Source organism: Ambystoma mexicanum, chromosome 6p (genome assembly GCF_040938575.1).
Source record: "Ambystoma mexicanum isolate Mex_15411 chromosome 6p, UKY_AmexF1_1, whole genome shotgun sequence".
In the NCBI taxonomy this organism is placed as follows: domain Eukaryota; kingdom Metazoa; phylum Chordata; class Amphibia; order Caudata; family Ambystomatidae; genus Ambystoma; species Ambystoma mexicanum.
Genome location: NC_090935.1, coordinates 659,473,684 through 659,496,438, shown reverse-complemented (window position 1 = coordinate 659,496,438; position 22,755 = coordinate 659,473,684). Strand labels below are relative to the sequence as shown.

Sequence of the window (22,755 nt, the reverse complement as noted above, 5' to 3'; positions counted from 1 at the left end):
GGGTTCGCATGAGCTGGAAAGGCTTGCCCTGCCCCTACAAGGTTGGGCGTCCCCCAGCACTGGGCCTCTGAGGTGCTGGTGTCCTAAAGCACCTCAGGGGGCTGGTGCGATGTCCATGACCAGCCCCCATCCATCAATCCCTCAAGGCACTGGGCCTCTGTGGTACTGGGGTCCCAGAGTACCACTGGGGGGGGGGGGCTGGTACAGTGTCCATGACCAGCTCCCCCCACCCCCCCAATAACAGGCATGACCTCTGTGGCAGGGTTGAGTGTGTTATAGCAGAGTAAATGACTGATATGCATTATGTGGCACTTCCGCATTCTGTCCCAGAGTAACATATAAAGTCTAAATGATCATGCACATAAACACCTTTAACTGTATTCCCTGAAAGTGTCGTCACAAACTCCCCCCTCCACCCCCCGCAAATAATTCCGATGTGCCTGGGATTGCTGCAGACATTCCCAGTAATTTTCTCTGTCAAAGGAATTCTGATGTGCCTATTTTTTCCAGGCACAAAGACTATGATGGGAATCTGTTGCATCGAATGGACACATCCCTTCTGCTGCAGTGGGTAATGCAGCATGGTTAGATTGTAAAGTATTGGTGTGCATTGGAGTAGCCATCAATACTCGTGCACCATTGGTAGTAGAATTTAAAAATATTCCAGTGATTCTAAGCAAAAGGGTGGGGGAGATCAGAGCATACCGCCTCCCGTTTTTTTTTTTTTACATAGGGCTCTGCCCCCCCAAATATCTACTCCTGACCTTAGTGTCGAAAACCATCCTGTGGTGGTGCATGACCCACTCTTTAGGATGGAAGGGATTCAGAGAGGAAATTGTGCAAATTCATCCCTCACACAGCAATAGCGGGTTTATTTGGCTCACACAAATCCAAATCACCCCCACAAACAAGGACCGGGAATTTCTATTTCAGTAATGGGAAGAAAATGAGGAATTTTAATGCACACTTTCGAAAAATTGGGTAAAAAGCCAAACAGTTTACAATTTGCTTCTGTAGGGCAACTCATGAACAAATCCAATAGATGCAAATCACCAACAGTGCACAGGACCATTTCTCCAACAGTCGCGTGATGCCTTTTCCCACAATATGTGCGAGTATAACATTTTTTCACACTGGCTGTGTCCATACATTTCCATGCGGACTGCAACATTATACCCTATTATTCCCATATAAGAACATACTCATGTTTGCTTTGTGCATAATGCCAGTAATGATACTATACGAAAACAAGTCCATGTTTGTTCTGCCAATATATGGCTGTATCCCACACATAAGAACGTACTCCATTTGGCTTTACCATTAAAAATGCATACCAAAGTAGGAAAACATGTCCAAGCTGGCTGTACTAAAAATGCCAGTCCAGCTACATAATAACACTCATCATGCTTGCTTCATCAACCATGCGCAGTAAAAAATGCCATGCCAGTGCCTTACAATGATAAATGTGATTATGTGGGATTGCGAGGCGCAATGCTTTTTAAACTGACCATCTATCATAGATGCCCAGTAAAAAAATTACAAGCCTGTCCCCCTGGGTCCCAAGCTCCTCACACATGCACATGATATGGTTATGTGTGTATGCCAGGCACTGGGGGACCAGGCGGTGGGGATAGTATTTTTTTACTAGACATCTATAATAGATCCAGTAAAAAATAAAAAGAAAATAAACCACATCCCTGTCCCCTGGGCCCCACAGCACCTCAGATGGAGAGCCGATTTTGACTGATGGGGAAGGGGTTTGTGAAACAAAGGCATTTTGCCTCCTACCCACACTCGCCAAAATCATCTGGGACCAGCACAAACACACAAGCAGCACCCGCTGTCTCATTCACAGTCACGAGCACCAATCATGTACTCATAACACATGCATGCGCGCGTCCATACACAATTTAAATCAAACAAATGTACCTTTTGCCGCGGCCCGTTCCAGTGCTCCAGCCCCCTGCAAGCATGAACAGGGAACAGGAATTTTCCTGCATGTGTGTGCAAGGGGCCCGGGCGTAAGTCCAGAGACGCCCCACTCCATGTGCGAGGAGGCGCTCCTATACCTCCTCGCACATACAGACGTGCAGTTCCCCAGCCAGCATTTCAAATGAGCCATGTGAGGCTGGGGAAGCAAATGCCCCCCATTCCCCCAGCTTTGCATGGCTCATTGAGCTGGGGAAACCTAACTGTGAAAGTTTCCCTTTCACAGTTAAGAGCACTCCCTCAGCTGAAAATAAAACAGCCTAGGAAATGCTCGAATTTTACAGGGCTGGCTCCTCCATAACGGGTGAGAGGGGGCCAAAACCCGGCGGGTCGGCACCCCCTTGCCCATTATGGACGAGTCGTCCCTGGAGTCAACACTTGCCAATAGTTCAACTTTCACATGTGGACACAACCAAAGGGAACGCCATACAAGCTCCCAACCATCAGCCTAGAAAACATTGCACAGCATTTGTGATAACTAGAACTCGAATAAATCACATTAAAGTACCACAAAAGCAAACCCCCATATCGGTCTTCCTGAAAATCTAAAACTCAATCGAGTACCACCAGCATTGACTACTGAAGCCTAATGCAAAAGACACCAAGAGTAATCATTTAAAAGCATGTGGGCAACGCCAAGAACACATCTCACCTTTTGGCCAAACTTCAATTTTTCTCCACCTTACTCCACATGCAAATACAAACCAGCCACTCTCTCGCAGCTATTAAAAATAACCTCTTCCCAGACTTCCAACATCAAACTTCTACCTTTAAAGACAACTAACATAATCAGCCCCTTGCCAAAAAAGATCACGCTAGAACCCACCCCACTGAACAGTCTTCAGTAGCCCTTACACTTCACATCTATAAAAAGCATAAAAGCGTGCAGAGCTCAGGGTACTTCTGAAATGAAAGGTGAACACGGGCACTGTAATCTCCTTCCAAATAACCAAACCCACCTATACCCGGGTGAGCGCCCGGAGACCACACAAATGAAAGCAGCGAGCAATACAAATCCAAACCTGCCTAGACCCTGCTCTTCTCTGCATATATGCAGACACGCACTGTTCCCTCCACACACAGCACCTAGAGATACTGCCAACACTTCACCCTCTCCCACAAACAATGACTTACAAAAACACTCCACCCACACATTTTCACACCCACCAACCCCCCCAAACACACATGCTCTAGCCAATCATGCACACTCCTCTTGTCCCCTCGCATACACTGCCCAAAGCACTCACCCACACACACACACACACACTTCCCTCCTCAACCTATTGGAATTGCACAATATGCAGTGCCCAAACACTGCCTGGAACACTACACTCCTACACACACCGTCATACTGTACCCATATAAACTCTTCCTCCAAACCACACACTTCCTTCCCACATAGCCCCCCAAACATTCCCCATGCACACTTCCCCAATACACACAGCCCTTCAACACATGACCAGTCACAAAGCACTGCCCATGCACACTGCCCACCATACGCGCGCACACACACACACACACATACACACCCCTATAAATGCACACTGCCTGCTACACGAAACACTGTACACAATAGCACTGCCAACACACCAACATAATGCATGTACACAAAAACATTGCGAGTACCTGTGCGTTCCACTGCAATTAATGGAATTATTTGTGTAGTAAATCAAGCTGTGGAAATGAAACAAGTACCTGGGCATGTGAGGCAAATACCTGTCAAAAGGTGAGTAATGAAGCATATGATGGGAATACGTGGCAAATGCTTATAACTGCCTATTCAAAAAGCAAAACCATTGTTAATGCTCGTTTTTGTATTTCTACAGACCCAGCAGTACATTTCACTTACCCATTCTTCTACATTGGGGTCGCCTTCCTCCAAAATCCTTTGCTTCTCCCAAAGTATGTTTACTTTGCCACATTCATTTATCTTCTTTCGAGTTTTCACAGAAAAGAAGATTATTAAGGCAAAAGCCAAAACAATCAGGAGCCCCATGACCATGGCGATGGACTGTCAAAACAGAACATACAAAATGTTAAATGTCATGGCTCATTAGCTCAACACTTGGCAGATACGGGTCATTTACTTGCCTATACGAGTAGAGTTTATGCAGTGAAGACCTTGCCATGAGGTGACAAGGGTGCTTTTCTTAGCGCAGGAGATGAAATACAAAGCATGGCAGTGATAGTTTAGCACAGAAAAGTTAGCAACATTGTTCTGAAGCAGCACAGACTGCATTGGAGCTCATGAGCACAATAGTAATACGGACGACAGGCAAGAATGATCAGACTGGATGAGGAATAAGGAACACCAAGTAGACGTTCCAATCTGGTCCATAAAACACAAGATCCGCTAGAATGCCAGAAAGTAGAGATCACTGATGTCTTCAGGCAGTATTCCCAATAACATCCAAAAGGAAGTCGCTAGACTGAAAGGCTTGGACTGGGTTACCAATTTCTCAACAGCAAAAAAGCAAATCGAATGTGAGGAAACAAACATGCAGAACAAACCGAATCAGCCAAAATATGGCACAAAGGATAATGTGACAATACAACGGACAATGTGAAAAACTGGCAACAACAAATTATATATGGCTTGCAAAAGTGTGTACAAAAAAAACTAACACGTAACATATGAAGCACAGCAGTTATTATAACTAGATGTACAACATCCAAAAGGGAGTCAGAAACTAATAGCGTAGTGCACAAACGTTATACAATTAGACTGTCGACCTGATAAGGGTTTTGGCTTTGTGGGCTCTTCTGGTAAGTAAGATAATGTTCTGAAATAAAATATTTAAAACAATAATAATTATACTTTGTTTTTATTTATAAAGCACATGAACGCAAGCCCGAAGGCATAGAGGTGTTCAAACCAAACAAGACAGACCAAAAACATGAACAAGGAGTCAAAAGAAGAAAATGGATACTGCACACAGACCAGATGATCAGATAAACAGGGCAGTCTTCAGTCTTTGCTTGAAGAGTGCGAGTGAGGGGCAGGGTCTAAGGTCAGGTGGAAGTTTATTCCACATCCGGGAGGATAGCTCAGGGCCAAAGTGCTCGCCTTGGAAGCAAGACGATACTGAGCAACACAGGTTCGATCCCCGGGTCTGCACTTAGAAACCTCTGGGTATTAAGCGTGTTATAATAACCCATCATATCATATCAAAAAGGATTTTTCAGCCACATAGGCAAGTCTGGTTCTGGGTACCCCAACATACCGCTGTTATCTCAATGTTCTACGAACAGGCAGCGGAATGATGTAGGTAGACAGGTACCCAGGAGCCAGAACAAAAAGACATTTGTGTGCGATACATAGCACACAAAAAGTAACTACTGCAGATAGGGAGCCAGTGCAGAGCTCTCCTAGCTGTAGACACATGGTCTGTTCCGTGAAGGCCCTCAACAATGTATACAGCATTATTTTGCACGACTTGCAGATGGCAGAGGTCGCGTTTCGAGATGCTGAGCAGTAGGCTGGAACAATAGCCTAATTTGGCACCTATAATTGCCCCGTGCAATGGTGGCACAGTTGGCAGAAGACGGATCTGGGTGAGCAATTTAAGGTGATATAAAGAGCTAGACACCAGACTACTAACTTGTCCTTTCATGGATAGTTCTTGATCTAGAATGACCCCAATTGTTTTAACTTCAGGCTGAGTGGGGATCTTACAGCCATCAATTTGAAAAGATGTATACTCTGGGACATGTTTGAATAGTTTTGCCCAGCACCATGAGTTCTGTTTTAGATTTATTCAAAGCAAGTTTATTGGCTTGCATCCATGCCTTGACGTGCTCATAAGTGGAGCTCAGGGCAGTAGTCGATGGCAGTCTCATGTGAAAGGACCAAGACACTGCATGTCATCTGCATAGTTGGCATATATAATGCCAACCCTATCCAGATGTTCGAACAGTGGAAGGGTACAAATATTAATGAGTAGGTGACAAGCACGAGCCTTGGGAGACCCCACAGGTGACCCGAAATTCCTCTACTTGTGCATCCTTGAATAAAACCCTAGCTCTATGTTCTGCCAAAAAAGATTTTAACCAATCAGCTGCTGCAGTAGAGAAACACACAGACATGCATAGTCGCTGTCAGCAGACCGTGATACACAAGATCAAATGCAGACGAGAGCTCCAACAGTCCAAGAAGGGCCATTTGTCCCCTTTCCATAGTCTGAATATTTTGGTTTTTAATTGGAGCATAGTAGACTCCGTGCATTGTGCACGTCTGAAACCAGATTGTTTGTGGCCAAGGAAGTGGTGTTCGGAAAGCAAAGTCTCACTTTGCAGGTGTGCTACCTTGTCCAAGATTTTAAGCAAATAGGGAATATAAGTGATAGGTTGATAATTGACCGGCAAGCTGGTATTAAGGAAGGTTTTTTTTTCACAAAGGGGAGATCCAAGCAAGTTCGATATCACATGGGACCCAACTTTCCCTAGGTGGCATTCACAAATTTTGTGATGAGGGGGGACCAAAAAGAGGGGCACACAATTTTATAACAATTGCTGTGGATGTCTACTTTAATTTTCTCAGGAAGTTCAATCCTGTTCGGACATTGGATGAAAGTTAAATTCAGGAGGAGTCCTTTCTGGGCCAGAGACTAGCAGGTCACTAAATTCCAGTTAATTCGAGACATTATGACTTCCGATGTTAGTTTGGATGTGCGTCAGTTTATTCAACATCGTTTTTTGGATGGAGGTACACGAATCATCTTTTGTGACATAGGATGGTACTGGGCAAGGGTCCTCAAGCTCTGAACAGCTCCTTAGAGCTGTAGGAAGCCCCAAAGATATGCCGATTATAATGATTTTTCTTTGCTAGGACAATAGGTGTTTTATGCGCCTTGGATATCGGTTTAAGTCCTATTCTAATTGGGTCACAGTTTTCAAGACAAATGCACAAAAAATTAGGGCACATCTGGAAATATTACAACCCGTTCAGTGGTTCGGATCTGATGTAATTGTAGACATAAATGATGGGTAAAGTAATTATAGGAGTAAGTTGTGGATTGCACCTCTGTCAAAACAAAACACACATAAGGAGGTAGGAGTGCGCTTGTAATGTAGAAGTTGCCAGCCATTTATGTATGGAGGTAATCAGAATACCTCAAGAGTATGCTTACTAGACTGTCGGTCTACCGCACATACTAGCGTGATAAGTGAACTGACGGTGCAGAGAACCTGTCTCTGGGAACTGTTGCAGAAGGTGCAGGCTGCCAAAGATGGTAGGCTATCTGGCAAAATGCCTGCCATGCATTTTAGGATGTTTTATTTGCCTCCGTGTTATCAAGAGAGGGCTGGCATGTTGAAATGAACGGACAGAGGAAGAACAATGATCCGAATATATTAAAGGAATTGTTTTGAGCCGCCATATTATATGGGAGCCAACCAAAGAGCAGCAACACAATGGGAAAGGAGTGTGCAGAATGAAAAATGTGTGGGGAAAAAAGGCAGAGAAAAACTTGATGGGAGTAAAAAGTCACGAGTGGAAAAAAAAGGACTAATTAATATAGAAAACTCCATTAATCTTTTCATTCAAACCTTTGTATGGGTACATAATCTAAAAATCCATTGGGTTCAAGTTTCACAAGATTAATCATGCCATTAAGTGTTCAAAATCGGGTTGTATGCGGTCAACAATAAACCATTACACCTCATCCGTGCCATGTCCAAACCCCATAAAATGTTTCACTAACGGCGGTTGGGTAATTGCTGTTTCGATACACGACCGATGTTCGGAGATCGAAGTCGATGCAGTGCAAGTGGCCATCCCTACATACAACAGGTTGCAGGGCCAAGAGATAATGTATTAATTCAATAAAAACATTTTTTTTTTAAATTTCACAAGTTTTTGAAAAGGAAATCCCAGAAAGAAGAGGGGGGCATGGGTGACCGGGGCGGACCAGGGATACGGGAAAGGAACGAACACAAGCATCATCTCGGTGTTGGAGTATCAGTATTTCCCATTCGGCGCCCCCACCCCGCCACAACACAACCAATAACTGTAAACCGGTCTCAGTCTCTGCAGGATTAAGTGATCCATAGGTCGTTCTGGGTAAGAACGAGCCAATATTCTTAGTACAGTTTTAACAGTCTCCTGGGAATGTCCGTATATCAAAAGTAGAGTTCAGGTGGGGAGGAGGGGGGTCATCTGGTGAGGTAAACAGATCATGCACCAGTGTATTCCATGCTGTGATGTCTATTGAACTTTCTCTACTGCCTGTCCTGAGGGCCTCGTACCACACTGCTGCCTCTTCAATAGAGCATCTTTTCAAGTCTTTCCACCAGGTCTCTATTCTCAGCTCATCCTCAGATTTCAAAGTCATTGCAATCCTCCGTTTGGCCAGTACCCATGCCAGGTCTATCATTCTCCTCATTGCAATGTCTTTCCCTGGGTATTTGTATAGCCCCAAGAGGCATGCTGCTGCTGTCCATTCTCGGCCTTTCATTCCTTTGTCTCGTAGGCGATGTTCGAATCATTGCCAGAATTTCTGGATTGTTGGGCAGGACCAGAACATGTGTCCCACATCTGCGTTTGGCTCTCCAGATCTTGGGCACCCGTGTGTCCCTGCTCCTAGGAATTGTGAAATGTTCCTAGGTGTCATACACCCTATGATGTATGTAGAATTGTATCCATTTCAGCCTGAAACCTTTTTGGGGTATAACATTGCTTTCATCCATTCCTCCTCCTCTCTACCAAACTCCGCTTCCCAGGGGTATATCCCTCTGTGTAGGTTTTTTGGGGGCATTTCCAAGAGTACCTGGTATATCCTGGAAACCATATGTCCTCCCTCAGTCACTTCATATAGTAGGCCTAGAATCAGGGTTTCAATTTCCGGTTCAGGGAATATTGGCCACCTGTCCTTCAGGTTCCTTTTCAGTCTGGTATAAGCTATGTATTGGCCTTTGTGTACTTCATGTGTTTCAACTAGTTCCTGGAATGCTAGTGGTTCCCCTGTTGGGCATAGGTCTCCTACCGTAACTATCCCCCTTTCCTCGCAGCATTTCCTGCTGTGTCTTGGGTGTTCTTTGCTGGTTCCGTGTAAGGCCACTAACGGGATTTGCTGAGAATAGGGCTCTTCCACCTTCAGTATTTTTTTGTTGTTAGCCATACCTGCCCAACTAGTTGCAAAAGAGGAGGGGGGGGTTATTAATTCTAGTCTTTGATCCATAGCACTTCTTTTAGAAGGTAGGGGGCTATGTTGAAGCTCATCAGGGTGTTATCTGTCGTTTGTCTCTGCCAGCCAGCTTGCTACATGTTGGAGTTGACCATACATTTCAAAGTGCAGGAGACGTACACCACTCCCTGTATAATCCCTGGTCAATACCTCCATTGCAACTCTTCTTCTGCCCTTTCCCCATATAAAGCTACTCAGTATCGAGTTAAGTTCTTTGAAGAAGGTTTTTGGTATGAGATACGGTATATTCATAAAGTGATACAGTAGGCAGGGGCCAGCTATCATTTTCACCAGGGAGATTCTGCCCATTACGGAGAGGGGTAGTTTATCCCAGAATTTGATGGATGATTCCAACCCTCTTTTTGCCTTAATTGTGTTATTTTTATGGGTCTCTTGACATATGTTTATATCCAGATAGCAAAAGGTATGGGTCTTCCAATGGAGGCCAAGGCGGGGGGGAGTTGGACCTTCTTTCACTCCTATCCACCCCTCTAGCTGAAAGAGGCAGGATTTTGATATAATAATCGCTATCCCCAACAGCCGTGCAAAGTTGTCCAGTACCTCAAAGTAGGTTTCAAGGTTGTCCTCTGCATGTTTTTTATAGAGCAGCAGGTCATCTGTGTAAAGAGATATGACGTGCAAGGTCCGATCTACTCTCAACCCCATATCAGTGAAATGGTCCCTCATGTATATTGCTAGGGGTTCCAATGCTAGGATACATAATATGGGCAACAAGGGACAGCCCTGTTTAGTTCCTCTACTGATCGGGAATGGGTCAGAGATATACTTCCTGGTTCGTACTATCGGCGATGGCTTGGAGAAGAGCATACGTATCCACCTCATGAAGTGGTTCCCTATGACAGTGTTCCAGGAAGGCGAATAGCCATTCCCACCTAATAGCCTCCAACGACACTACTGCGCAACCTTTGGGTCTATTACGTGTTCCGTCAATAATTGCCTGAAGCTTCCTAAGATGCTCTGTGGTGGCTCTACCTGGGACGTATCCCGTTTGATATGGGTCTATTAGTGTGGTTACTACTTTCTGAAGTCTCTTCGCAAGGACAGCAGTAAGGATTATGGTGTCCCGATTTATGAGTGCTATTGGTCTGAAGGACTCGCATCATTTTTTTGTCTTTGCCAGATTTTAGGATAGGTATTAGTACTGCTTGCTCCATCATATTTGGTAAGCTTCCTTTCTCATATGCTTCTTCCAGGACTCCGAGTAGCCTTGGGGCTATTAAGTCAGAATATTCTCTATAGAATTCTGCTGGCAGGCCTTCGCTTCCGGGAGTTTCCCCAGTAGGTAGCGCAGCTATAACCTCCTGTATCTCCTCTACAGTGAGGGGCGGGTCTAGCATTTCGCTCTGCTCAGCCGCTAACTTGGGTAGACCTATATCCTCCAAGGTCTAGGATTTCTGCTTCCCTGGATTCAGAGTGGTCCTCGTAGAGGCTACTGTAGAACTCTCTGAAGGTGTTTCTTTTTCTGCGATCTCCAGAGAGCGCCACATTAGTCTGCTATCTCTACCACCTCTTCTCTGCTGTTGCTGTCTTGGACCAGCCTGGCTAGGAGTCTGTCCAGCTTGTCACCCTGTACATGAAGGTTCTCTGTATATTTTGCATAGCTAAAGTTACCCAATTTGTCCCACTGTTCCAGGCACTGTTGCCTGGGTGTTAGGAGTTTGCCTTCCGTTCCCTTTTCAGCCAAGTCTGACCATTCCAGTTTTTTAATATTTTCTTCAATCTTTGTTATCTGCCGATCTTTTAGAATTCCACCTGCTCTGGCAATGGCTGCTCCTCTCAAGACGACCTTAAAAGCATCTCACATTATTCTCATGTCCTTTAAGCTCTCCAAGTTAAATTCAAAGCACTGTTCCACTTGGTGTCTTAGTTCATCCCGCTCTCAACCTCCAGGTGGGTGTGGGGACAGGGTGTTCAGTGAATACCCATTCCAGTATCATGGGCGAGTGGTCTGACAATGTCCTACCTTCATATGAAACGTCCACTACATTCCCTAGATGCTCCTTCACTGTGAATATGTAGTCAATTCTTGTGTAGACCTTACACATGCTTTAGAAGTATGAGAATTCCATCTTATCCTAATGTGGCCAAGAGATAATGTACATTTTTTGTTTGGCATGTAGTTAACAATTTGTGTTGCCACATGGTCATCTGATGTGTTAAGGATTTGATCTTACTTGTGAAACGACACACAGTGCAGTGTCCATATGGAAAATGGACTACAAGTGGCGCTGAGTCCAAACTAAAGGATTCTTCAATTTTATTTGGTGTGTTGTATTGGGCATGTGTCAGTTTGTCCTTAATGTTGGAGCCTTGTCTAAGTGCAAAGACATGTTTGGATCTGTTGGTGTGCTTCAAGAGACATGACCAAAAGGGACGAATAAGCTTTTTCAGTTTCGGAATAAATCTGGAGTAAGCTGTGACACAGGTGCTGATAGTTTGACTAGAAGGTGTCGTACGTGTGTAAAAGGGCGTCTGTGTCAATGTGCCAAACCGTTTTTGCCATCAGTTTCAAGTTCTTATCTAGATGGCTTCATGCAATGAAATCAGAGATCATGTTATTGCTGTGCTCAGAATAATCTGTTTCAGTGGTACAATTTCTGCGGGAGTGTAGAAATTGGCTGAATGGCAGCCTATCGGCGATTTTTGGGATTTTGGCTAGTGTAGTGTAAAATAGTATCCCGTTCAGTAGATTTTGTTTGTTTTTAAAAGAGTAGTATATAGTTATCATTCCAGGCATTTCATGGTAATGTAAAGGAAAGCAAGTTACTAAATTGCATAGAACATTAAGTCCTTTGAGCCAGTTTGCAAATGAACAGAGGCAGTCATCCGTGCCTTCCCAAATGAGCAGGATTTAATCAATATACCGGATCTAATGTTTTATGTTCGAGAAGTACATATGGTCAGCAAAGATACCTTTTTCTTCAAAAGGTGACGATGTAGAGATTGGCAATACTGGGAGCAAAAGCTGCTCCCCTAGCAGTCCCTTCGATTTGTAAGTAACGTTTTTACCGATTGTAAAGAAGTTTCTACCCAGTGCTATTGTCAAGTATATCTTCAAGAGTTTTATTAGAAATTATGCGGGCACTTCGCGGTGTGTTGGACGTTGATTTAAGTGCATGTTCTGCAACTTATATTGCCTCATCCTGGGGGATGTTGGTGTATAAAGAATTAACAAAAGGTGACAAGAAATTGCGAGTAAGATCAAAAGGGAATTGTTCTAAAAAGTTAATGATGTGCACCTTCCATTCCAGGAAGGCTTTAGTTGCAATAGTCAGAGGCTGAGAATAAAAAATTAAAAAAAATACCTCTGGTTTGCCTCTGGGTTCCAATATGGATCCACAAAGTGAGAGAATAGTTTGGCCCGGTGGGTTGTTAATGTCTTTATGGATTTCGGTGAGGGCACCTTACATCTCTAGGAGTCAGGACGCGAGCCTCTTTAGGGTATTTCCGATATTGACATCTATTGCGCTGGGGCATAGAAAGATCAACAATCTCCACTGTGCTGATGATTTGGTCGGATCGCCCAGAAATGCCATACCCCCCCTCCCACACACCAAAAAGAAATATTTTGATATCTGGGAAAAACTACAGACCCATACAAATCAAAAAATAAAGTAATGATTTATCTAGAAACAGTAGTAAACATTTCTACTTCAATAAGAAACCTCTAGGTCACCCAATGACCCATATGGGCCCAGCAAATATCTTTAGTGCCACAGGAAAGGTCTCAAACGCACTCAGAGAAACTATTATGGGCGTAATATGCTATAAATGCCATTGTAAACTGCTTAGATGGACACATCTTTGAGACCCTAAATAACATGAATTCCATCAGGCAGCCAATACGCCTACTTGGAAACGATTGGTTACCCATTACGAGTTGGGGGTTTCCAATGAGATACAGCCGAGATACCACCGAACTAATACTGTGACCCGCCACTTGGTCTGGCAGTATTACCACCAAATTAAAAGTGGGTTCATTTGTTAAGCGTTTTAAAGGACTCCATGTAGTTTTTCAGCAGTAATACCACCTGATTGGAAAGTCTTTGGCAGAAAGGTGGCAGTTTTACCTCCAGTTCTTATCAGGAGGTGATTTCTCCTCCTTTCCACTGGAATTATAGTTGGGCGGTGCGGTAATGCAGTGGCAAACTATTACCACTGCATTTTACCACACCACCTAATGTATGAGACCCAATGTATACAGACCTTCTCTCAACCAAATGTTCTAAGAACACAAAGGAAAACATATACCTACTACTTTGCTAACAGATACGGAAAAATCACAGAAACATACCCAACATCTCATGTACAGCATAACTAGAGAGATACCCACTACTACTAAAAATAAAAAGCACACACAAATTAAAATAAATCCAAGAAGTTCTGGACACCTCTCAAAGAAAGTGATATTGGATCCTATCACTATTTGCTCGGGTTGTGTTGGCTGTTTTTTCTGGTGTCTGGCTTCAAGCTCATACAAGCCCAGTCTAAAAATACCAAACGCAAAGAGCTACCGAACAGTTTGAACAGACACTTGGGAAACCTTAGGAAGGCCAGATCTGTAAACGGTGCAACTTGAAAATGAGCATAGACTACAGCCACTTTCCCCTTTATTGCACAAAAGACGACACTACTGAAGAGAAACTAATATGAACAGAAAACGTAATTTCTCTTGGGTAAAGAGTAAAAGCAACTGAATAGTTAGCAGCATGTCAACCTAGGACACCCACATACCCTCAACAATCCAGTAAGACCCAATACTAGGAGACACACAGAGGGCGAGCCACAGAGAGAGAGCGACTCCCATAGGAAACACACATTTCTAGACTTGTGCAATAGATTTGGCAGAAATTCTGAAGACAATTAGGGGTGCGCTCCCCATGCCCTCCCCCCGGGCCTGCAAAGTTAGGAAAGCTAAATTATTAAAATACATTTTTAAAAGTTGCGGCCTACTTCATTTATTTTATCATAGACAAAAAAGGTCAATTTTTGCCAGACCGCACAGCCCAAACCGCTGGACTGATTTGGACTAGGTCCAAAACAATTTGGCCAGGAAGCGTCGACTCTGGGCCTTTTTGTGGTTTGGGGTCATTATGTACAAAAGTTTAAATAAAAAGAAAAAGAAAATTTTAGAGTAGGGAGTGCCCCCTTCTACAAAATAGCTAGCTATATCTTGTTAAATGGCCCTAAATGAAACAGCCACCATTTTTTTTGTTTTCCTTCCCTCAATGCGAGAGATAGCTGCGGCTAAAATGGAGGGTATCTGAAAATGAAACGCAGAAAAAATCCATTTGCAGGTTAAAAATAAACATGCAAACGGTCAGGCGAGGCAGTTGGCAAGAGGACACCAAGTGAAATTTGTGAGTTGGAGGGGGTCTAGGGACTGAGTTTGCCACACAAAGCTTTTCTGTAACCTTGGCTCTGAAAATATGAGCGCGATAGATAAAATATCAATATAGCCACGAATAGCCGACATCTCAACGCAAACTGCGTAACAAACACTGTTGTGGGGGGAATGGAAGAGGGCACAGATGAGGGATACACTTAGTGAGCGTGGGGAAGCCTTTTTTCCCCCACCATTTTCTCCCCCCCACTCCCCCGATAACTGCAGGTATAAGGACTACAAAATAATCACCAAGGGTATTTGTAGTTTAAAGCCGCGGCTATGGAAAAAAGTGAACTATGTATATTTTTACAGCTAGTGACATCGGGGTGAAAACAAGCAGGCATCTAGGACTCCCATCCATTGCAAAACTGCAACCGACCCAGCTTAGCTTCAAAGCAAGGAAGGGGCCGGTGCCCATAAGCCATGTTGACTAATAACGGAGCACAAGTTACAAGACCACTTGGTACAACATGGCCTGAGGGGGAGGCCCCTTTTCTGCACGAATGGGAGACAATACACAGTCCTGGAGGCCCTAAAACACATGGCATCCCACCAGCCTAACGGAGGAAGTTGTCCATGGCAGGTATTCCTTGTCGATGTGAAAACAGGTTCAGCACAGCTGCAAGGCTTCAATGGGGCTTTGGCAGTCCTGGAAGGTGCTGCTGGCATCTCCGCTAGTCTTCTGCTGCAGATTCCTTGTTCCAGTGGTCCAATGATTGTAGCCCAAAAATCCTCGCCTTTCATGCTGGGGGCTGGCTTTCCTCCAGGACAGCCAGCTGCCCAGTTAGAACTGGGACAGCCAGCTGCCCAGTTAGAACTGGTTTCAGTCAGGCGTACCTACAGACCCTGGACAGTGAAGTTTCGGGCTCCTCCCTCACTTCCTGCCTTCCCAGACACTGGAGCCTGGGCAGGCTTCAGAGCTGAAGCCCACCAAAGGCAAAACTCACAAAGGACTCCCATCCATTCTAAAGGATTAGGCCCAGAAGGAACTGACAAATGAAAAACTGCGAAAAAAGAAGACAGGGACATTTAGGAAAGAATTGTCACCCCCATGGGTGCTGTACTGCAGCTGAGAAGTTAGTCTTTTGTAAGGTAGTAAAAAGTGACCACTGCCCCCAGCCATTTAAGTAAGTCTGTTGTACCAAAAAGTTACATGAGGAGTGGGCGAAGGTGTTACAATGTTACCCCCCCCCTCCCAAGACTCCACATAGGGTGGTGTGTGCTGGACCCACAAAAGAAAAAGTAAGACTTTATTCCTGGGAATTGTTGTTCTCTCAAGAAAATGTATTTAAACAAAAGAAGTCCAAGGAACGTTTCAGTAACACTGCACATAGTGTGATTGGTGACACAAAGCAAAAAGCAGATGCCAGTGTGAACCATATGGAGTTTACCAGACTCCACAAAACAGTGAAAATAAAACAGTCAGAAACAAAGAATAGGTGAGTAGTAAACCGTTCCACCCACTCTGATAAAATCAAAAAGTCAGTCCAGCAAAGTGCTGGGAGTCTCTTTAGTTAAAGGGAATTAGCAAAGCAACTGATAATCTCCCCCCTCACCCCCCCCCAGTGTTGCTGGGGGCCCTTTGGGCTCTCCTTTTTATATTCTTTTATTTCTCGTTATGAAGTACTGTTCTTAAGAAAAGATGGACACTTTTTTTACCCTTCCTAGCTTTTTCTTTTAAGAGACCAGCACACACCACCTTATGTGGAGTGTTGAGGTGATCCCTAGTATTCCCCTTCTCTCTGCTCCTGTAACTTTTTAGTTATTTAGAGTAATAACTCTATGGTTATGGCTGGTGGCAGCAGACATGTTCTACCGACTTTGGCGCACATTTCCACCACAGGCTGTATTCACAGATGCGGCTACGAAGAGGAGGGTCACCTATGTTCCAACATGGTGGATCTTTTTTTTGCCATTTCTTATGTGGTTGTTCTTTCTCAGCCCTTCTTCTGTCATCCTGGGAGGGGGCGTCGATGAGTGTGGGGTCTTCGGTGGGAACTCTGTGTAGCCCACCGAGGTTCCAGTTTGTCTGCGAGGACAGAAGCATGAGGGGGATCTCGAAACTCAGCTATCCTTTGTCTGCAGATGTGCATGAAAGGAATCAGTTCCCCACTGGGGGTGCTGGCTGTCCCGATTGGACAGCCACCCACACCGTTCTGTAAACTGCCGGGAGAGTTTGCAGAGGATGAACAGGAAATCCAGATAAAAGGTGAGGTTTGAGGCATAAGGCAAGTTGACCACTGGAACAGAAGACCCAAATCAGAAGACGACCAGAGACAACGGCAGACCCTTCCAGTCACTGAAGAGACCACCGATGTCCTGACCCCGTTTGACAGAGGAGCTCCGAAGAGGACAACTCCTTCCCTTTGGCTAGTGGGATGAACTAGCCATAAGTCGACCTGCAGAACATACGTGCTGTGACCTTCCAAGGCTGCAAACTGGCAATACCAGGGCACCCTCTGACCCAATTGTAGTGGATAGTCTTCCCGTGGACGAATCCTCCCAAAACTGGAGCTCTCCAGTTGGACTGCCGGAGACAAGACTCCCCCACCCCCTCGCCAGAGTGCAGGACTGGAGTATCGAGGCAAATTGTCCAGAAGGTGATTGTTCACCGATTAAGCTTGTAAAAAAGGTGCCAAAACCGCAGACCGGTATGGGATTATGAATAATTGCTGGCTGAGGGTCCCTTCTCTTGACTGCTGCTGCGACATCCTTTCCAGAGTCCCGCCTTTTCTTCATCAAGACCAAGGAACAGGAGACTGGGTCCACCACTGCTGCATAGTAAACAATCAAGCAGCACCTTCTTGAACACTCTTCAAGTACTGTGGGGCTCAGGGTAGTACTTACTTCAAGCCAAATTGTCGCTCCTGTGTTACTTGAGTGCTGTATCCGGTGAAGTGTTCACCAATACTACTTGTCCAAGCCTAGTGCATAACTTGCTTTAAAACCATGACTACCTGAACAGTGTTACAGCCAGGAAGTAACAGATTGAGAGCTCTGTGAACTAAAAGGGCCTGAGAGATATAAGCCGGTTTTAGTCCATCTTTGGCACCTGCATGGAACTTGGTATGCATGATGAGATCAAATGTGCCTTTTTATTTTTTTTACCAAAAAAAGACATCATGCAAATTAAATGCACCACCTCTCTTGATTGCAGACAATGGTTCTTTGCAAGCAGGATACAATTTGAATGTCCTTACTGTTAGGGGAGTTGCCCTACAGTCTACCGACAGGTTAGACTCTATAAAATTATCCCTTGGTATACAGGCCCCAACTCTTCGTATAAGTATGTAGTTGTTGAATGGCAGAGCAGCCAGGCAGGTCCGCAGCAGCCGCCTCAGGACGGCGGACGACCAGCAGCTATACAACAACCTCCTCAGGTTCAAGTAGGAGGTCAGGCTCCAGTGCCTCAGGCGCCACCAGTGGTGCAACCCGTTGCTCAGCCAGGACATCTCATCATGGCACAGGCGCGTGCCCATGCGGCCCTGCAGCCCATCCCTGAATTTGACGTCTCGGGCCCGCTGTCCAGCTTGGAGCCCTGGTGGAAGAGGTGGGTTGACTGCCTCGACATGTACTTTAGGGCCGCACAGGCGACTGACGATGACAGCATGCTGGCAACCATGTTGTACTCAGCACAACCTTTGGTCAAGGAGACATTTGAGTCGCTTCCACCAGGGAATGGATCCTATGCAGCGGCAAAGGCAGCACTCCAGACCCATTCTCTGCCACTTGCCAACTCGTACTACAAACGATTCGTCATGCTGTCCAAAAAACAACAAAAAGAAGATGAGACTGGACACCTTCTATGGACGACTAAAGCGCCTGTCGCTCGCCTGTGCATGGGGTGATGCAGATGACATAAGAACTATGCGGTGCCTTGAGGTGTCTGAGGCTCGGGCAGCAAGGATGGAGGCCGGATCGCGCTCCATCAAGACGGAGGAGGTGTGTGCCACGTGGCGGGGTGGCAAAGGATTCCGGAGACCTGGTGTGGGAGCCCGTGACAGAGCTGGAAGAGCGGGCGAGTCCTGCCAAAAGTACGGGTATGACCTTCCCCACCCAATGGAATGCCCAACGGCCGGAAGGACATATAGAAGGTGTGGGCTGCCCGATCACTTCTCCCGGGTGTGCAAGGCAGCCCTGAGAAAATAGAAGAGGGCCCAAAAGGTGGGGCCCTCCCGTCCCCTGCACACTATTTACTGATGCCACATAGGGCCTTCAAATATATAGATATAAATCTATCAATGTATAAATATATAACAGCAGTTTTGTTAGTTGAGCATATAACGATTTATTTGGCAAAGAAGAAAACAAAATAAAATTTGCCAAAAAGCACAATCTGTTATACAAAGTAATTCATGACGTATGACATATTAAAACAAATTGCGATGAAGCAATAAATGATGAAGAGATGATGCTGTCCAATTGTGGGGTGGCCGACGCGTTTCGAGGGTAACCTCTTCTTCATAAGGGCCCAATTGAACTGTTGACAACATTACAAAGAGACAAAAAGTAAAATCTTTTATTTTATTTCCATACCAGTCAAGGACTGACTGACAAGCTGTACATAACTCGAGATGCTAGCGAGATGGTGAAAAGCAGAATACTGGAGATCTAGTATGGTGAAAAGAGTGAACTCTCAGATAAAAGAGAAATACTCTATACTAATAACTAAACCCATAACAAAGGAGATGTATTGTGTGAGATCCACCTACATGGTGGGATCTAGAAAATGGCGTGATAAAAGATTGAACAGATCGAGATAAGCCAAAGGCGGTAGTGGGTTATAAATAGCAAGGACCACCCTTGAATAGTGAAAAAGCAGAAACAATATGGGGAGCGTGTATAAGAAAAAAACCTTACCCCTCCTATGGACGGGAAAAGAAAAAAGAAAAACTCCAAAAGAGCGTTACTGAATAAAATAAATAATACTTAGAATGAACCGGAAACGGTTTTAAAGAATGCACTCACTCGAGTTGTGGGACGGGTAGCCAAGGTATCAGGGGCATCCGTGTGGTCAACAAATATTTGAAACAATTATACGATGCAGGACATCTGCAAAGAGACACGTACTGCTGGCACCCACCCTATACCATCTCAATCTGGGACAGTTGCTAGTACCACAGGTGTTTTTTTAGGCCTGAGAGACAGACCAAAAGAAAAAGAAAAACACGACGAGGCAAGAAAAACACAAAAAGGAAGATACAAATAAGTGAAAATCTAGTCATGAACCTATCAAGCAAAAACCTGACGAGTGGCCAACTTGATATCTTAAACCGTGGTCTTTCCTTTGTTCCTACTTGCAACACATCACTTTTTGAAGAAAAAATCTGTCTTCACAGATTGTTGAGGAAATTAAGATTGAAGATGTTTTTCGAATCCGATTTGGATACAGAATCACAGGCCCTAGAGGATGACATCTTACAGATGCGCCCTAAGAGTACTTTCGACCCTCAGATTCAAAACTCGATCTTGGATCTCTTCGAGAAGAGTGTCATTAATGACCTCAATAGAATTAACTATCATAGCACTAAACCAGTTAATATCAAGAACAGCCAACTTGAACATGTTGAACAGTTGGCTAAAGATGAAGATTTAATTATCAAACCTGCGGATAAGGGTGGGGCAATCGTGATCATGGATTCATCTTACTACACACGGAGATGTTTGGAACTACTTAACGACACCGTTACTTATACAAAACTTGATAATGATCCACTATTTAGAATCAAAGCCATCATCCAGAAAGCTGTTGACAATGCTTTGGAAAACAACTGGATTGATTTAAAAACAAGTCAGTTCCTTATAAACAAATATCCAATCACGCCTGTGTTCTATGGCCTACCAAAGGTTCATAAAGACAATATTAATCCGCCACTCAGACCAATAGTTGCGGGAACCGATAGCATATTTGACCCCTTGGCCATCTATGTGGATCGTTTACTTCAACCTCTAATTCAGAAAATACCAACCTACCTGAAGGATACTACAGACTTCCTCAATTGTTTACAAGAAATCATAGCCCTGGACACTAGCTGTATTCTCTTTAGTATGGATGTATGCAGCCTTTACACCTCTATTCCCCACATCGAAGGGGTCGATGCTGTACTTTGGCTTCTGTTGAATCATGAACATATAAGAGGGAATAAAGAATTTATTGTGGAATTATTGGAAATAATTCTTCACAATAGTTATTTTAGATTTCAGGGCCAATATTATGTACAATCATCAGGTACTTCAATGGGGTCTGCCATGGCTCCGGTTTATGCTAACACCTACATGTATAAATTTGAAAAAGAAAACGTGTTGGAGCACCCATTTTGGTCATTCAAAATCTTGACCTGGAAACGTTATATAGATGATATCTTTGGTATTTGGTGTGGAACACGAGATGAATTGGATCTCTTTTTGGAACATCTGAATTCAGTAAATAACACAATCAAATTCACAATGGAAGTAGGGGATCCTTCATTACATTTTTTGGATGTGAGCTTACAGATCAAAGAGGGTCACATCGACACCACGGTGTACCATAAACCAACAGACGTGAACAATCTTTTACATTTCAGCAGTTTCCATCCTAAACCCATGCTTAAAAGCCTACCATTCAGTCAAATGTTAAGATTGAAGAGAATTATCTCAGATCCAGCAGGCCTTGACTCAGAATGTTCATTTTTAGTTGAACGATTTGGTTCTAGGGGGTATCCAGATACTGTCATAGGAGAAGCCCGCAACAGATCAGAGACCTTCACGAAGGAACAACTACGCATCCCTAAAGTCAAAGACAAACCCACACCGCTACTCTACATTTCAAAGTATTCACGACAGAGTTTCCAAATCAGCAAAACTTTGCGTAAAAATTGGACCATACTACACAATGATCCCTTTCTCCTGAAATTATTTCCTAAAGCACCAATGATGGCCTTTAGACGTGGACACAATCTCAAAGATAAACTAGTGAGAGCGGAAAGACCTCCTAAAGACAAACAACTTGTACTGAGTACCATAAAGAAGGGTACATTTCCCTGCTTGAATTGTACGAACTGTAACAATGTTATAAAAGGTGAAACGATATCTCACCCACAAACTGGGAAGAAATTCAAAATCAGAGATTTTTCCACCTGCCTCTCCGCAGGTGTCATCTATTCATTGAAATGTCCCTGTGGTAAATTATACATAGGACAAACCATAAGACCCGTCAAAGAAAGATGGTCAGAACACAAATCCACCATCAGATGTAAGAATCTCAGATCCCCAGTGGCAAGGCATTTCATCGAATTCCAACACACGATTGCACAAATTAAATTTCAAGTTATAGAAATTGTCAAACGTCCACCCAGAGGTGGCAATTACCAATCCCTGTTGTCACAGCGAGAGAAGTACTGGATCCACACACTTGACACTTTGCAACCTAAGGGTCTGAATGATGAATTCTCTTTGAGTTGCTTTCTATAGTTAATTGTGAAATCCACATACTACATTGCCAATTACTATACACAAGTGTCTGTATCCCGGATTTAAAACAATTTTTTGTTTACACTACTTTAATATTCTATTTCATTACAACTGTTGTGACTTTGAGGTTTTCTCCAAAGGAACTGTATTCTCCTTTGTTTGATTTGCCTATATTTACTTAATTGTTTGCACTTGTCCACGAATGACCTATTGAACCATCTTTCTATGGGTTCGAACCTTGTATGAGTAATAGGCTATATCGCAATCTCTTATCCTTGTCCTCAATCCCCTTGCCATTGTATCATACTTGTTTCACTATATAATGAGTAGCCTCATGACTCTATATGATTGGTTTTGGACTATTTAGAGTAAACTGCATGTACCATTTGTGTTATCTATCATGACTGTAATGATTACTGTACTATTCACAAATTTCTGCTTTTTTAGTACCTAAATTATAAAATGCGTTACGATGGTGAACACCAGAATTCCTAAATTTCGAACCTTGTATGAGTAATAGGCTATATCGCAATCTCTTATCCTTGCCCTCAATCCCCTTGCCATTGTATCATAACTGTTTCACTATATAATGAGTAGCCTCATTACTCTATATGATTTGTTTTGGACTATTTAGAGTAAACTGCATGTACCATTTGTGTTATCTATCATGACTGTAATGATTACTGTACTATTCACAAATTTCTGTTTTTTTAGTACCTAAAT

General features: G+C 43.9%; 1 protein-coding gene across 2 annotated transcripts in view; it reads right to left on the bottom strand.

Annotated features, from left to right (window-relative positions):
• Positions 1–22,755, bottom strand: part of OCLN (occludin) — a 174,321-nt gene that overhangs the window by 92,573 nt on the left and 58,993 nt on the right. For both annotated transcript variants that reach the window (XM_069627533.1, XM_069627532.1), the window contains exon 4: positions 3,839–4,000. In XM_069627533.1, coding sequence (XP_069483634.1) covers positions 3,839–4,000 — 162 coding nt within the window. The remainder of the gene's footprint in view (positions 1–3,838; positions 4,001–22,755) is intronic.